This window comes from Oreochromis aureus, linkage group 8, assembly GCF_013358895.1.
Source record: "Oreochromis aureus strain Israel breed Guangdong linkage group 8, ZZ_aureus, whole genome shotgun sequence".
NCBI classification, from domain to species: Eukaryota; Metazoa; Chordata; class Actinopteri; order Cichliformes; family Cichlidae; genus Oreochromis; species Oreochromis aureus.
Genome location: NC_052949.1, coordinates 31,441,475 through 31,458,982, shown reverse-complemented (window position 1 = coordinate 31,458,982; position 17,508 = coordinate 31,441,475). Strand labels below are relative to the sequence as shown.

At 42.3% G+C, this 17,508-nt stretch overlaps 1 protein-coding gene across 3 annotated transcripts in view; it reads left to right on the top strand.

Moving 5' to 3' along the window:
• rab3gap1 (RAB3 GTPase activating protein subunit 1) overlaps positions 1-17,508 on the top strand; it is a 99,162-nt gene that overhangs the window by 24,940 nt on the left and 56,714 nt on the right. For all 3 annotated transcript variants that reach the window (XM_039616664.1, XM_039616663.1, XM_039616665.1), the window contains 4 exons: positions 1,874-1,952; positions 2,048-2,180; positions 3,172-3,250; positions 3,801-3,920. In XM_039616664.1, coding sequence (XP_039472598.1) covers positions 1,874-1,952; positions 2,048-2,180; positions 3,172-3,250; positions 3,801-3,920 — 411 coding nt within the window. The remainder of the gene's footprint in view (positions 1-1,873; positions 1,953-2,047; positions 2,181-3,171; positions 3,251-3,800; positions 3,921-17,508) is intronic.

Genomic DNA, 17,508 nt, shown 5'->3' with positions numbered 1-17,508 from the left:
TTTACAGCGAACCTAACCTCAAATATTCAAGCTAAAGAGTGAGGCTGTGCATCTGTGTATATACATTTATTGACATCACTTTGGGCACCACCACTCTGATATCGCACAGCAGCCATCACTAAAACTATAACACTGCACAGATATAGATGTGCTTCCTGTGTAGATGAATAGCGAGACTGATGGCTTATGTGTAAGTCATTTTTAAAATAATCCTCTGGATATTGATTACCAAACAAACTGTAGTCAACTAAAATGTATTATTACAAAATGTGTGTTAAATAAAAATGCATTTTCCAAAAACTGACCTGTAATTAGACACATTTGTCAATAAAGAACTCACCAACTGGTTAGGATATCAGTGGGGCTCATACAGTGTCAGGAGTGGGACAGCTAGGCATGAGCCAGAGGTTTGGAGTGGAGTGGGTTTCCATAATCGATTTTCCAATTAAAATCGATTTTAGCTTGAATAAAGTGATATTGATTCATTAAATCCTGAATCGATTTTAAATATAAATGTATTTTTCCAGAAACTCCAGAATCTCAGGTTAAACCTCACAAAACGATTTCAACAACCAGCAAACAGCTGAAACAGTAAATGAGAGCAGCTACACGGATTCCACACAAAGACGCAAACACAGAGCGTGGATCGTTCACCCGACGGCATGTACACAGACACGCTGTACAAGCTGAAAGCCGACAGGTCACAGATTCTGAGCTGCAGGTTTTGTCACTCTGACCAAAATTGACTGAACCAGCAGCAAAAGAAGATCCAAACTAGGCTTCACGTTTGATAAACATCGTCATTAAATCTCTTATACTTTGGGTGTTTTGCTTCCACCACGATAAAAATCACACTTCCTGCACAGCTCTCTCTCTCTCTCTTTGTACTTCAAGAACAGTTTCCCATCTCAAGTCTCTGTTTTCTGCATTATTCGCTGCTTATTATGCACCAGTCTACCGTTGTTTACAGCGCTGTCGGCCGCTGTTTTTCTAAAAAAAAAAAAAAAGTATTTATTTATTTTTAAATGTGATTATGTGACGAATGTTGAGTTTTAATCGAAACTTTTTAATCTGTATTCACTGAATATGTGTATGTATATCATCTCTCTGTTTCTTTCCATCCTGCTGTTCAATTCTGAAGAGATTTAAACTTTAGCTGTGTCTGTAATCAGACCTCTGTAACTTTGCTTCACTTCAGCAGCATCAGGTCATTGATTCATGGATTCTTCAGTTTTTGTTCTACTGCAGAATATTTTTAAGGTTAAAAAAATGCTAGGACAGGAAAATCTGCTTCATGTTTTTCTGTTTTATCCTCAGTTACTTTGACACAAAGGCATCTGCTGTGATGTTCACACCTCTGATGAAGGCTCACATGTATCAGTACTGATAAATTATCACAATTATTATATTTCTGACTGTCTGAGACAAAATTTTCCCTGAATCAAATCGAATCAGGACCCTTTGAATCGGAATCGAATCTATTCTAGAAATCAGTGCTGATGCCCTAGTTTGAACTGGCACCAGGTCGTCGGTGATTTCGTATTCATACGGGTCTGCCTGCACTGATTACGGGGGGGTGTACCAAAGAACTGTCTCGGCAACTTACCGCGTTGTCATCTCCTAATATGTTGATCCATTGGTTGGTGCAGCTCCTGTGTGCAGAGGCAGTTCAAATGGATGCAGCCTCTTTAACTTGTAACAAATCACAGTTAACATTTGCATTCAGTCATATTCATTGCTTACTGTTAATGTAATATTTAAAACACAGTGTGCTTGGAGGGAAATTCATTTCTGAAGATTAGTTTCAGTGGTTATTTAGCATGAACCAGACACTGTGCATGTATGCTGGGCTAATCTGTTCATCTGCCTGAAGTTTTGTGTCCAGAGTGGAGGAAGTGCTTAATGATTGGAAGCTGACAGGGAACACTGCACGCAAGGTTTCTCCAGAAAAGGTATTTTGCACTCATCGAACCTTTACATGCGTGTGAAGTATGCAGAAAGGAAGTACTTCACCTTCATCATATGATGCTGCATTATCTGAACACAGGGGGAATACACCAGTGGAACCTGGGGGGAGAAGTCACAGGAAATTAATTTTGCTGACTTCAAGTTCTACATAACCCACTACTTTCTGAAACAAGCATGTGAAGAGGATGATGGGAAGGACAACCTTGAGGAAGGTAGAGTCACTTTGTCTGCACTATTATCAACATCAGCTTTTAGTATCATTGACTCTTTGTTGTAAATGATGTTGACAGTGTTGGACAGTCCTGCTCAGTACACATGCAGCCTGTGGTAGAAGAAACCCAGAAGAAGGACCGTCACGTTTTCAGAATTTTGTTATCAGAATGATGACAAGCTGGCATCCAGTCTCCACACACTTTATTATGTAGCCTTAGTTTGTATTATTCTGCAGATTTGCAGAAATATTTATTATTATTAACATCATCCCAGGGCACAGCTGTGGGCCTTCATCCTCTGGTTTTCATGCTTTGACTCTGGCCTGAACCACAGCCTGCTCCCAGACCACTGTTGAAACACTGATTAAGTAAACCTTCTTCTCTGAAAAAGCACGAGGTTTGGATGTATCCGCTTAAAAAAGAGAATAAACACCTTTTTTCTTTGTACAAAAAAAGCAAGCAAAGCAGAAATGTTACCTGGATAGTTGCTTATTTGGTTGTGAATGGCAGTGGACGTCCACTGAGGAGGGTAGCAAGGCTCCATCTTTGAAATCGAACGCTGCACTGAGGTCTAGCAGGACAAGCACAGAGATGAGTCCACTGTCAGAGGCCATAAGAAGATCATTTGTAACCTTCACTAAAGCTGTTTCTGTGCTGTGATGAGCTCTGAAACCTGACTGAAACTCTTCAAATAAGCCATTCCTCTGCAGATGATCTGTTAGCTGTTTGACAACTACTCTTTCAAGGATGTTTGATATGAAAGGAAGGTTGGAGATTGGCCTGTAAGTCAGCTGAGTGAAGAGAGCCTCAGTCATCAGTGATGTACAGGACAGTAAATTACTGCCACCTTGTGGCCACAACACAAATGAGCATCTGTGAGAAGTCAACCCAGTACAGTTATTTTGACAGATATCCCACTTTAATAATCATATGCACCCTCAGATGGGGTTTAAAATGAACGATGTTTTTGACACAGTTCTTCTGTTGGCAGATGCTATACCGTTGGCAATGCAGGATCTTCTCTGTATGAACAATGATTTCCCTCCACGAGCCCACTGCCTGGTCAGATGGTAAGTTTAGTCTTTACTTTCTTTGCTAAAAAACTGCTTCACTCAAAGAAATTGAGTAGTCATTTATATGCACCCCTCACAGCAAGAAGGTCCCGGATCAAATCTGTGAGGAGATGCATGCTGTAACTGTGCCTGCGCGGGTTTCCTCCACAGTGCAACGATGTGCGTGTTAGGTTAAATGGATATGTGAGCTAGATACAGTGCATAGCATAAAGTGCAACATGAATATATAGTTTAAGTGTGTCTTGCATTTAAGAGTGCAAGTCCAGAAAGTGCAAGTCTTCCTGGCTTTGAGTTGCCAGAAAGACTTGCTTCATAAATATAAGCACAGAATCATAGATGCGTCTACAAACCAGTAATTCAGACAATTTCTGAATATTTTATTTTTCTTCAGAGTGAAATAGTAAAATAATATCCCATTTATTAGCGATGGTCTTGATAAATTGTTACCAAGGGATCTAACAGCATACAGAATAAAGCAAATGTTTCTTCCAGTGTAGTAAGTGGATATGTGGATAAATGTCTGCTGTGATCCTGTATGTGTTTGTAGGTATGGCATACGAGAGTTTGTGGTCATCACCCCTGGAACGAACTGTGAGGCCATCATCAGTGAGTCGAAATGCAACCTGCTTCTAAGCTCCATCTCCATTTCTCTGGCCAACAGTGGCTGGTAAGTTACGGTCATTGCACTTTGTGGAAGGTTTTCTGAGCGCATTAGTGCCTCCTGACGGTGTGTTGTGTGTTCATGTTTGAGTTTTAAGTGTGCAACTAAAGGAGTGAGGTTTTTATTTTCTTTCTTTTTTTTCTCTTACATTTATTCTGCGGTTGTTTGATCAGTTTTTATGTGTGCACTGTAAACGTGCATCACAGTTTAAAGAATCAGTGATTCAGCTCTGAGGGTTTTCACAGTCCGTAGCTTTGCACTGTATTTGGTGAGCAATTATTTTTTTTTTTTGCCTGTCCCGTTTGGCTCTTTTGCCATCAGAATTATTGTCTAAAGGTGAAGAAAGATGCCCAACGGATTTACTTTACCAAATGGACCATCCCAGCCTTGCCGTATTGGTCTATTTGATTCACCTTTTATTGTTTATTTTATTTTATTTTCACTTGCTAAATACGGGACAGACTTGACTGAGGAAATAAAAGGGGGGAAAGAAAGAGGGAAAGAAAAACAGCGGGGAAGAGGGATGGGGATAAAGGGCAAAAAACAAAAACCAACAAAATAAGCAGACAAAAAATACATATATCAATCACCTGGATCACCTGTTGAGAAAGAAAAAAGAGAAAACAAGCAGAAGAAAAAGAGAGCAATATAATAAACAACATCACGATGATCTATGGGAATATAACAGTAAATACTAAATATTAAACATTATTGTGCAGCACGTAAGATCGACAGCGCACAGTGTGCTTTGAGGTTGGAGCCAAAAAGGGTGTAGTTCGTGTGTGTGAGACCCCGTGTGTACACCTGTGAGTATGAACGCGCTTGTATTTAAAAGGTTCCTTCATGTAATGATCTGTTTGAGGGTGTGGGGGGCCACAGCCCTGTCCTCCAGGGCATGAAGCAGGTATGGAGGAGATCAAGACTCCAGACATCCAGAGGCCCCCAGAACACAAGAGACTAGGGCTGCCACAAACGATTATTTTGATAGTCAACTAGTCACCGATTATTTTTGCGATTAGTCGACTAATCAGATCATGCATCCAGTGGACGTAAAACGTACAGCTTATTGCACCAGCATGCATCTGCTCTTAAAAAACTATCATTAGCTTACAGCTTTAAGTGTTTAAGGTATGTGCTAACTAAAAATAAAGACAAGATGATAGTTTATTAAATTTTAATGAAATCTGCAGATTGTTTCGGTGGAGTTTAATAAACTCAGCCGTCTGCTCCTTGCTATCTAAAATATAACAGGACACCGAAGTATGTTCTCAAGCATCTCACACTTCTGATAATCAGTTGTTTGCTTGACGTTTATTCAGCTGTGTAAAACTATAACTCTAATCTCAGCCAAACTGATTTACCCAGGAACAAATAAAATACTAAAAAAAGCCAAACAATAACATTTTTCAGTTATCTAAGTGACTTATACATCATGTTTAACCTGAGTAGTGAAAGACGGCGGTGGGTTTGAAAACGATTTGCCGGGAGTCCGGTGTTCTCACCGGCTCTAGTGAGCCTAGAACCCCGGCTAGCTATCGAGCTGGTGGGCAGTGATGGGAATAACGGCGTTACAAGTAACGGCGTTACTAACGGCGTTACTTTTTTCAGTAACGAGTAATCTAACTAATTACTATTCTTATCGTTACAACGGCGTTACAGTTACTAACAAGGAAACGCGGTCCGTTACTATTTTTCAACAAACAGACGGTTGAAGCTGTCTTCAGCTTACCGCATCTTATATCAGTTGCACGGAAGTAGCTGTAAGTAATCTGGACGCTACAGCTTTAAGCAGCTGCGCGCTCCCGCGGACGGTAATCACGATCACTGTCTAGCACAACACCTGGAGCTAAGGAGGCAAAACAATCGCATGAGTGTTGCTGTTTGACTGAGGAAGAATAAAGTAGTCATGGTAAGTTAATCACATGACCACTTAACCCTTTAAAACCGGTTGGAGCGGGCACACTCCGTTTTGCGTAACTATTTTTAAATCCCGGTAGCTCTTCAACCACGTAAGCTAGAGCAATAATCTTTTTTACATATGAAACCGAAGAAGTTGTACTTACATCTTATGCCATCAGCTTGTCCTAGGTCACGGTTTTCTTCCACATATAGCTTTGCAAAAACTGCATAAAAAGCACTTGCAGCAACAAAAACATAATATTCCAGAAACATGTTTTGCCGATCCGATCAGCTGTTCGTAACACTTCCTACGTTGGAATAGACGTCAGCGCGAACTTTCGCATGTCCACCATTACCTGCCCAAAACCGGAAGTGACGTCATTTTCGCGGAAACGTAGTTTTTTTTACTGTCAGGGCCTCAGAGCCTATACTGGTGTTTTTAAAAGTTATCTTTGACTTTATGACTTTCTGTGTTGTTTCTGGGATGCTTAGGACTCGAATTGCACTGCTGGAAATAGTTTATTTTGATGCATATGCTGCTTTTTTGCAAATTTGCACTATAATATTTATTTTCGTTTTTCCTGCAGTATATAAAAATTGGTGTATTTCAAAAGTAAAACTATGAAGACACTTAAAATAAATTTCCTGTGGTGGGAAACTAGTTTGTGCAACTTTTTTGTATTTACAGTTTTGAGGGATAAGCCTCTTAAATTTCTCTAACTAGAAATGTATGTTAAAAAAAACAAAAAAAACGATTTTCAATTTTTTTGTAGTTTATTGCACTTTTTTGCAATTTATGTAATTACTATGCACTTAATGCATACATATTATTAAAATTTGGGCTGTAATGGTTGTATTGATGTATATCAACTTGAAATGCTCCCAAAATTGGCACTACAGCATGTAAAAATATAATATAAGCTCTGGCGGACTTGGTTCTATGGTAGGTCTTAAAGGGTTAAAGACAAAGCAACAAGGTGCCAGTTTTTAAATTGTGTCGATAGGCCACATAAAACCAGAGTCATGATTAACAATATATACGCGGCGTTTTTTCCTCAATAGTTTCGCCATTTAGCGCTAGCAAGCACTCTCTGCTTATGAGCAAAAAACAAAACAAAAAAAAGTTTTAGGAGTGACGGCGAGAGAGAGAGAGAGGGAGAGAGAGAAAGAGAGAGAGAAAGAGAGAGAGCGAGTTTTGAGATGTGAGAGATTTGTGACGTTTAGCGTGTTTGGAGTGTGTAGTTAATGTGTTGTCTTGTGTAGTTAGTGTGTAGTGTTGTGGATAGTTTTGTGTTGTGTGTCAGAACAATGAGGCGACTGCTGTCTCCAGGTAGAAACAGCAGTGATACACCTGCTGCTGTCAGACCTGCAGGTATCAGGCTGTGATGTTCTCCTTTATAGTGGACAGAAATGATTTTTTTGGAGTGGCACAAATAATTTGTGCGGCATCTTATTGAAGAACAGCTGATTGTTCTGTAAATAGTTTGAAATGGTTATTTTAAAAAAGGGTAAAAGGTAAATGGATGCAAATAACTTTGTTGTTTGCAAAACTTGTGCATAGGATTTTAAAATTGACAATTAATATTTGCATTTGAAGTTATGAAATATGATTCATTAAACATGTTTGTGGTTGTTACAGTAAAAATATAACTTTTTCTACTGTGATTTTCTGTTTTTTGTCTGATTTTAGATCAATTCTGGTTATACAGTATGACAAAATGAGAACATAACTGTAAATTCAGGCACGTGAGGTTGCGCTAAAAAGAATGATACCAAACAAGGCAAAGTAAATAGTTTTTAAAGGTAAAATGTGGAGAGAAAATCAAGAGTAGTAAAAAAATGGCCAATTATACCCTGGACGCCAGAGGGTTAAACGTTCTTTGTTTTTTGTTTTTTTTAAGTAACGCAATAGTTACTTTTCCAAGTAATTAATTACTTTTAGAATATTGTAACTCAGTTACTAACTCAGCTACTTTTTTGAAGAAGTAACTAGTAACTATAATTGAATTACTATTTCAAAGTAACTTGCCCAACACTGCTGGTGGGTAACAGACGTCTCCGAAAACGTCTGAGCGCTTTTGAAAATATGTGGTGTCTTGATAAACTGAGCAGATATTTGAAGTTTACACAGCTACATTCTCGCCTGAAAAACTTGTTAGACGTTTATTTTGTGACCCAGAAAGAATAATAAGAGTAATATTAAAACTAACTAGCAGCCGCCATTGCTGGAAACTGAGCAGGGCCGCGCTATGAATTCTGGGACACAGCTTCTTCTTCTTTTGCCTTTAACGGCAGCTGGCATGCTTGTACATGCAGTGCTGCCATCTTCTGTTTCAGTCCGTTATTACACTCTCAAATCCTACTACTTATTCCTGCGTCTTTTGTGATCTTACAAGGCTTCAAACGACGCGTCGACTATTAAATTAGTCGTTGACGATTTAATCGTGACTAGTCGACTAATCGTGGCAGCCCTACAAGAGACCAAGGAAGACCAACAGAGGGGCAGCCGCGCCACTATCCCAGAAAGAGCTGAGGAGAGCCCCAGATGAGGGGTCACTCAGCAGCCGCGGAGCAGAAGCCAGGGCGGGTTGCAGTGACGTGTCTGTGAGCTCCGCCGGCAGCCAGCTGTGCCAGAGTGCCCGAGCCCCAGGCCGAGAGGCCGAGGGCACCCCACCCCCGAAGTGGCCTGAGCGAGCCCCAGGCTCCAGGCCCTGATAAGCAGACACCAAGGAGTGAGCCGGTGTGTACCTGGACGCCCATCCCCAGACACAAAGAACCACCAACGCACCGATGTCTGAGGGCGTCTGCCACTGGCAGGGGAAGTGGTGGGGGGAGATAGGCCTCCAAACCTTGGAGGGCCTGAGATGTCCCCAGAGAGGTGGCGATACCCAACCCGACATATGGACACAGACATACAGGCACACACAGATACAAACATCCATTCCCACCCTCATGCTCTCATATGTAATTACTCCACACTCACCCAACGTGGAGACAGACATAAAGAGACACTGTACACACAATAATGGATTGCATTTATATAGCGCTTTTCTAGGCACCCAAAGCGCTTTACAATTCCACTATTCATTCACTCTCACATTCACACACTGGTGGAGGCAAGCTACAGTTGTAGCCACAGCTGCCCTGGGGCAGACTGACAGAAGCGAGGCTGCCATATCGCGCCATCGGCCCCTCTGGCCAACACCAGTAGGCGGCAGGGTAAAGTGTCTTGCCAGGACAGAGAGAGCAGGGGGATCGAACCGGCAACCTTCCAGTTACAGATGAGCTTCCCAATCCCCTGAGCCACGGTCACCCGTATCACACTCTTTTTCTCTTTTTCACACTCCCCAAGCGTACTCTAAGAACCGGGTCTAGGTACCCTTGCCCCTGGAGGGGGAAACTGCACCCAGACCCAGGTAGTGTTACCCTTTTCCCTGGGGTGGAGAGAAGCAGACTGCCCTGACTCAGCAGCAGCAGGGAGGCCCCACATTCCAGACCCCAATCGGATGGCCAACTCCTTCTCCAGCCCCCCCGCTCCAGCAGGCCACAGTGAACGGGGGGGTGTGAAGACTCCAAACCTCCCTCCGCCCGCTCATATGTAGTGTTGATGCATGTGTGTTCTAAGGTGCATTTAAAACCCAGGAGGGCATGGAGCTACCTGCCAGAGAGCAGCAGGTAAGCGCATAGCCCCTCCTGATAGCCCTCAATGGCTACATGTATTTAAAATTGAGATTGGGATGCCTCCTCTGCACCCTGGTGACACACCTTTACCCCAAGGCCCTGCATGTGTGGGTGATTGTGGTGGAGCGGGAAGAGGGAGGCAGCTGGAGATGGAGAGGGAAGGAAGGGAGGGGCAAGTGACCCCTCCCTGGGGCCAGCTCCCCCGCTGACCCCAGTAGGCACCCCCATACTCTGCAACCCGCCAGGGAAAGGGGGCCCAGGCCCATCCGGACCGGGGCCCAGTTCAGCAGCACCGCCTGGCCCCACAGAGCCCGGGACAGCCCACCCGACCCCACCACAGAGAAAACTGCTCCCACCCCGTCATCCACTCATCTTCCAGACTACACAACACAATAGATGGCCAGGCTGAGATCTTTCTCCACCTCTCCTACATATATATATATAAAAAAAAACAAAAAAACACCCAGCACGCCCCTGCGGGCGGTTTATCCTTCAAGCTCGGGTCCTCTACCAGAGGCCTGGGAGCTTGAGGGTCCTGCGCAGTATCTTAGCTGTTCCCAGGACTGCGCTCTTCTGGACAGAGATCTCCGATGTTGTTCCCGGGATCTGTTGGAGCCACTCGCCTAGCTTGGGAGTCACCGCACCTAGTGCTCCGATTACCACGGGGACCACCGTTACCTTCACCCTCCACATCCTCTCGAGCTCTTCTCTGAGCCCTTGGTATTTCTCCAGCTTCTCGTGTTCCTTCTTCCTGATATTGCTGTCATTCGGAACCGCTACATCGATCACTACAGCCGTCTTCTTCTGTTTGTCTACCACCACTATGTCCGGTTGGTTAGCCACCACCATTTTGTCCGTCTGCATCTGGAAGTCCCACAGGATCTTAGCTCGGTCATTCTCCATCACCCTTGGGGGCATCTCCCATTTTGACCTCGGGACTTCCAGGTTATACTCGGCACAGATGTTCCTGTACACTATGCCGGCCACTTGGTTATGGCGTTCCATGTATGCCTTGCCTGCTAGCATCTTGCACCCTGCTGTTATGTGCTGGATTGTCTCTGGGGCATCTTTACACAGCCTGCACCTGGGGTCTTGCCTGGTGTGATAGACCCCAGCCTCTATGGATCTTGTACTCAGAGCTTGTTCTTGTGCTGCCATGATTAGTGCCTCTGTGCTGTCTTTCAGTCCAGCTTTGTCCAGCCACTGGTAGGATTTCTGGATATCAGCCACCTCCTCTATCTGCCGGTGGTACATACCGTGCAGGGGCCTGTCCTTCCATGATGGTTCCTCGCCTTCCTCCTCTTTCTTGGGTTTCTGCTGCCTGAGGTATTCACTGAGCACGCTGTCAGTTGGGGCCATCTTCGTGATGTATTCGTGGATGTTTCTTGTCTCATCCTGGACTGTGGTGCTGACACTCACCAGTCCCGGCCCCCTTCCTTCCGCTTAGCGTACAACCTCAGGGTGCTGGACTTGGGGTGAAACCCTCCATGCATGGTAAGGAGCTTTCTTGTCTTTATGTCAGTGGCTTCTATCTCCTCCTTTGGCCAGCCTATTACCCCAGCAGGGTACCTGATCACGGGCAGGGCGTAGGTGTTGATGGCCCGGATCTTGTTCTTACCGTTCAGCTGACTCCTCAGGACTTGCCTGACCCTCTGCAGGTACTTGGTGGTTGCAGCTTTCCTAGCACCCTCTTCATGGTTCCCATTCGCTTGCGGGATCCCCAGGTACTTGTAACTGTATACATATATATATATATACACACACACACACACACACACACACACACACACACACACACACACACACACACACACATACATATATATATATATATATATATATATATATATACACACACACACACACACACACACACACACACACACACACACACACATACATATATGTATATATGTATGTATATATATATATATATATATATATATATATATATATGTATATGTGTATATATGTATGTGTATGTGTGTATATATATATGTGTATATATATGTATGTATATGTATATGTGTATGTATATGTATATATGTGTATATATGTGTATATGTATATGTGTATATATATATGTGTATATGTGTATATGTATATATATATATATGTATATATATATGTAGTTCCTGAAGAGAGGAAAGCTCCTGTAAGATGTAACAACCTCCCCCACCAGTTGAAGAGCCCCCCAGGTGGCTCGATGCACTGGTGGCACCCCGTGCCAGGGCTGGGCCCCCAGACATCCACCCGCCCACAACCCCGGCAACACACCAACCAGGACCCAAGCCCCCAAGGCCCAGCCAGGGCCCCAGCCCAGAGACGGAGCACCCCCAGAACCCCACGCCCGTCCCGGACCCACCCAGGAGCAGCCAGGCTACCAGGTCAGTAACCCACGTCCATCAGCACAGACCCTCCCCTAGCCCCGCTGCACGCAGCCACGTGGAAACCGTCACCTAAGAGCCAACACAGTCCTTAATAGGCCATGACCGCTACCCCGGGTTGAGCCCTCCAAGGAAGATGCTCCTGGGGAACCCCCCAACGCCCTAAGCCTGTCCTTACCCCCACACCAATCACAACAGCGAAGGTGGGACCAAACTATGACCCCCCACCCCCACTAGGTGATGGAGCTGATCAAAGGAGCCCAGAGCAATTAATCCGATGTGTTGGCAGAGGCTGTATCAAGACTAATGTAATCTAATAGATAATTTCTATATTGGTTAGAATTAAGATTATTTTTATTTTTCCAGTTCATGAGGACTGTTTTCTTGGCTATGCATAGGGCAGTGAAAACCATATGGGCTATATTCTTTCTGTAGTGACATTATCTAAGCTGCCCAACAAACACACTAAAGGGGAAGTTGGAATGTTACATTTCAGACACTTTGATAAGTCTTCACATATCTCGCGCCAAAACTTCTAAACTGGTGGACAGAACCAAAGAGCGTGGATATAATTGTCGGGTGAATTGGTTTGGCAGTGTGAGCAGTTGTTGGTAGACGTATAGCCCATTATGAACATCCAATGACCTGTATAGTGCACTCTATGTAGTATGTAGTATGTATTGAATTAATTGAAGACTGGGATTTCTAATTAGATGAAAGGTTTTTAAGCATATCTGAGACCAGAAGTTTTGGTCTAAGTTAACTGATAAATCCGCTTCCCATTTTGCAATATGAAGTGATATTGATTCATCTGTTTTAGAAAGCATTCTGTATATTTTGGATAGTAATTTGGGGGTTTTAAGAGTAAGAAATTGAACCACACTTGGTGGTGTTTGTAGTTCAACTTGACCTGGTTTAAATCTCTTTTTTACTATGGATTTAATTTGTTGATATTGTAAAAATCTTTTCTTGTTGATCCCATATTGTGTAACTAGTCTGTTAAATGGAATAAATTCTGTTCCTTCTAGTATATGTTCTAAATATTTGATTCCTTTACCACTCCAATCTGAAAAGTTTATCATATTATTGTTTTGTAATATGTCAGGGTTGTTCCAGATAGGTGTACGTTTGCATGGGATTAATGAAGACTCCGTCAATTTTAGAAACTCCCACCATGCTGTCAGAGAAGAGCTGATGCTGATGCTTTTAAAGCATTCATGTCGTTGGATGTTTGAGCTGATAAATGGTAGATCTGAAATCTCTAGATTATTGCAAAGTGCTTGTTCTACATCTAGCCAAGGTTCGTCTAATAAGGTATGTTTTAGCCATCCCGAGATAAACTGAAGCCTGTTGGCTAAGAAGTAGTGCTAAAAGTTAGGTAGTTCTAATCCTCCTTTATCCTTGGTCTTTTGTAGTGTTTTTAAGCTTATACGTGGGGGCTTATTTTTCCAAAGGAATTTGGACATATATGAATCTAGAGATCTGAACCAATCTTGTGGCGGTTTAGTTGGGATCATTGAGAATAAATAATTTATTTTTGGTAATACCATCATTTTTATAGCGGCAACCCTTCCCATGAGTGATATGGGTAGACATTTCCATCTAGCCAGATAGAATAGAATAGAATTCAACTTTATTGTCATTGCACATGCACAGGTACAGGGCAACGAAATGCAGATCACCTTCTACTTTCTTTAAAAGTGGGATATGGTTTAATTTAGTTAGATCTGCAAGCTTGGGACAAACATTAATACCTAAATATTTTATATTTCCCGACTGCAGTGGTGTAGAAGAAGAATTATGGAAGGAGCAATTAATCGGAAAGACTGTAGATTTTGACCAGTTAATTGAGTAATCTGATATTCTTGCAAACGAGTTTATCAGTTCAATCACCCCAGAGATATTGGTTTGTGAGTTTTGGAGAAAGAGTAACACATCATCCGCATAAAGGCTGATTTTATGTTCCACGTTCTTGCATTTTATGCCCTTAATTACTGAATTCTGTCTAATTGCTGCTGCTAGTGGTTCAATAAAAATTGCAAACAGTGAAGGGGAGAGTGGGCATCCCTGCCTGGTGCCCCTCAGGAGACAGAAGCTGGAGGATGTCTGGTCATTTGTTCTGACACAAGCTGTTGGGGTATTATATAATATTTGTAACCAGTTAATGAAAGAGGATCCAAAACCAAATTTGTGTAAAGTTGCAAATAGAAATTTCCAGTTAACTCTGTCAAATGCTTTTTCTGCATCTAAAGAAAATATTGTAGTTTCAAGGTTTTTACTGTATGAGTAGTCTATCAAATTAAGTAATCTACGTGTATTTGTTGATGAGTGCCTACCTTTTATGAATCCAGTTTGGTCAGGATGAATTAAGAGGGGGGTTATTTTCTCTAGTCTCTTCGAGAGAGCTTTGCAGATTATTTTAAGGTCTACATTTATAAGGGATATTGGACGATAGCTTGAGGGATATACAGGGTCTTTGCCTGGTTTTAGCAGGAGATTAATGTTTGCAGAATTCATATTTGATGGAAGTCTGCCATTTTCTTTGATTTCCAACAACGTTCTGTAAAAAACTGGTGCTAGAATCGTCCAGAATTCTTTGTAGAATTCTGCAGGAAAGCCGTCTGAACCTGGAGCCTTATTATTGGGCATACTTGTCACGGCTTCCTGGAGTTCACCTGATGTCAGTGGCGAATCCAGTGCCATTGCTTGAGAGTCTAATAATTTTGGAAGAGTTATGTTGTCCAAAAACTGATCAATTTCCTTTTTAGATGGGTTTATTTGTGGTGAATACAACGATTTATAGAAATCCCTGAAAATGTTGTTTATTAGTTTCGGGTCATATATTGTGTTCCCAGATGAATCTTGAACAGCACATATAGTTGTGTTTTTGTTTTTTGTTTTTTGTTTAGCTGGCTGCTAGAAATTGACCGGATTCATTACTATATTCATAATTTTGTAAGCGTAGTCTTTGTACTAAGAATTTTGTTTTTTTATCAATTATCTCATTTAATTCTAGTTTTGTTTTATGATTTTGTTCAATGTTTCCTGATCTTGGTGGGACGCGTGTAGGCTTCTTCTAGGGATTTGATGGTTTTTTCTAATTCCTGAATATTTTTGTTTTCTTTTTTCTTTTTATGTGATGAGAAAGAAATTATTTTACCTCTCATCACAGCTTTCCCTGCTTCCCATAGAACAGATGCTGATGTTCCGGGAGTGTCATTAAAGTCTAAATATAGAGTCCATTCTTTTTTAAAATATTTAATAAAGTCTTCATCTTTAAGCAGTGATGTATTAAATCTCCAGTTTTTACTTGGCGTAGTATTATTCTTGTGCATTAGTGTTAAAGATACAGGAGCATGATCGCTGACAGCTATAGGGTGAATCTCAGTGTCTGAAATGTCACTCAGCAGTGAGCTGCTGACCAAAAAATAATCCAGACGAGAGTAGGAGTGATGAACATGTGAGAAGAAAGTATATTCCTTACTGTTGGGGTGAAGGGAGCGCCATGCATCGCAAAGACCAAAGTCGCTCATATACTGTTTGATTATATTTGTGGACTGCCAATTACGCTGAGTTCCTGCTGTATTGAGCCTATCCAATTCTTCATTTAGTCCAAGGTTGAGGTCGCCTCCAAGAACAAGCGTGCCATCTAAGTGTTCAGAGAGTGCACTGAAAAAACTGTGAAAGAATGAGGGATCATCAACATTTGGACCATATACACTTACAATACATAGCTTTTTATCAAGTATAGATAGTTTAATGATTAAGAATCTGCCCTCTGGATCTATAACTGTATCGAGTACTGTGAAATTAATATTTTTATGGATTAAAATTGCTACTCCCCTTTGTCTAGAATTATAACAAGCTGAGAACACATTAGGAAACTCAGGTGTTTTAAGTTCATTCGAACCTCTAAGAGGTCTGTGGGTCTCTTGTAAAAGGACAACATCTGCCTGTAGTTTTTTGAGTTGGTTAAATATTTTTAACCTCTTTTCTCTGGAGCCAGCTCCATTTACATTCCATGTAACGAATCTTAGTGCACCCATAGATGTCTGTGTATAACTAGGGGTGTATGCTGTGTGTGTCGCTTAGACAGGTGGAGAGAAAACATCACTTGTTCGTAAATAAAGAGAAGGAGAGAGAGAAAAAATGTGTGGCGAGATGCTCCCTGAGTCTGACTATGTGTGTGCATATTTACTAATATGAGTGTGCTTGGCTTAAGTGTGTGTATCCTGTAGGTCTGTGTGCGCTGTCTGACTGATGTAAATGTGCTGCCGTTGAGCGCATGACTGTGCGTGATCGTGCTGTGCATATGTGTCGAAATAAAGGATGTTGTTTGTGGATGAGTCTCGAAGCAGGTGATCGAAGCAGTGAAAGAAAAATAAAAAAGAAAGAAACCAAGGACAAGGGTGAGCAGCATAAAAACAAGAGGGGGAAAAAGAGGAAGAAAAAATGAGAAGAAAACAAAACTGGAAACATTCCAATCAAACCACTGACGGAGAGTGACGGTGTTAATTCTGCTATGATATCACACTTAAGATGCGATTTGATACTGGTAAGTTAAACAGATAATGCAAGTTAGTGTGAGTGGATGGGGAAAGGGTGTAGCGGATTCTTATCTGGTGTGAAGTTAATACAGCCACGGAGTGATGTCGGGGTCGCGGTGGAGCTGTCCGTCCACATACAGCCGGTCCACAGCGATGACAGCGCGGGAGCCCTTCTGGATGAAGCCGCTTTGTTCTCTTTGGGGAACTGGTCGTTTACGCTGAAGTCCGTTCCTTTTAATTCCCTGCCGCGACTTTTCGCCTGTTCCTTTTGTTTGAAGTGGCCGAATTTGGCCACGATAGGACGTGGTGTCCCGGTCGCAGCCCGCATGGGGCCGATGCGATGCACTCTATCAAAGGCGATGTTCTTCACCGTGTCCTCCGGCAGCTTCAGGTGGGTTTTGATGAAGCTTTTTGCCGTAGTCTCCAGCGCCTTCTGGAATACCAGAAAATACAAGATTATCACGCATGCCACGAGCTTGTAGATCAATAACTGTCTCTTTTATTTTTTTATTTTCTCTATTTAGCTGGGTAACATTGTCTGTGAGTAGGGATGGGTATCGTTTAGGTTTTATCCGATACCGGTGCCAAACCGGTACTTTTGAAACGGTGCCGGTGCTTAAACGGTGCTCAAACCGGTGCTTAAAGAATGGAGAACACAAAATTGGTCCAAAAACCTCTCATGTTCAGCTGTTTTTTTTGTAAAAAGATAACAATGTTAGCCTTTTCTGCAGCTATAGGGCATATATGGTCTCACTCTTGGCTGGAAGCAGTGCTTAAACAATGGAAAAAAAACACAAACTTTGTCCAAAAACCTCTCATGTTCAGCTGTTTTCCACTTTTTCTTTGGTCATTTTAGCCTTTTTGGCCAGGGTGAAGGGAGTATCTGCCATCAAACAAGAAGACAGCCGCATGTAACTACGACGGTGTTTGCTAGTTCACCTTACATGCATTAATGTAATAACATGGTTAGCGTACTCAACGTAAATTACACACGAACAACATGAAGCTACTCACGCAGAGAAGAACGGCTGCTGCTGCCATCATCATCCTCATCATTTCTGCTACGCTGGCAGGGCTAGG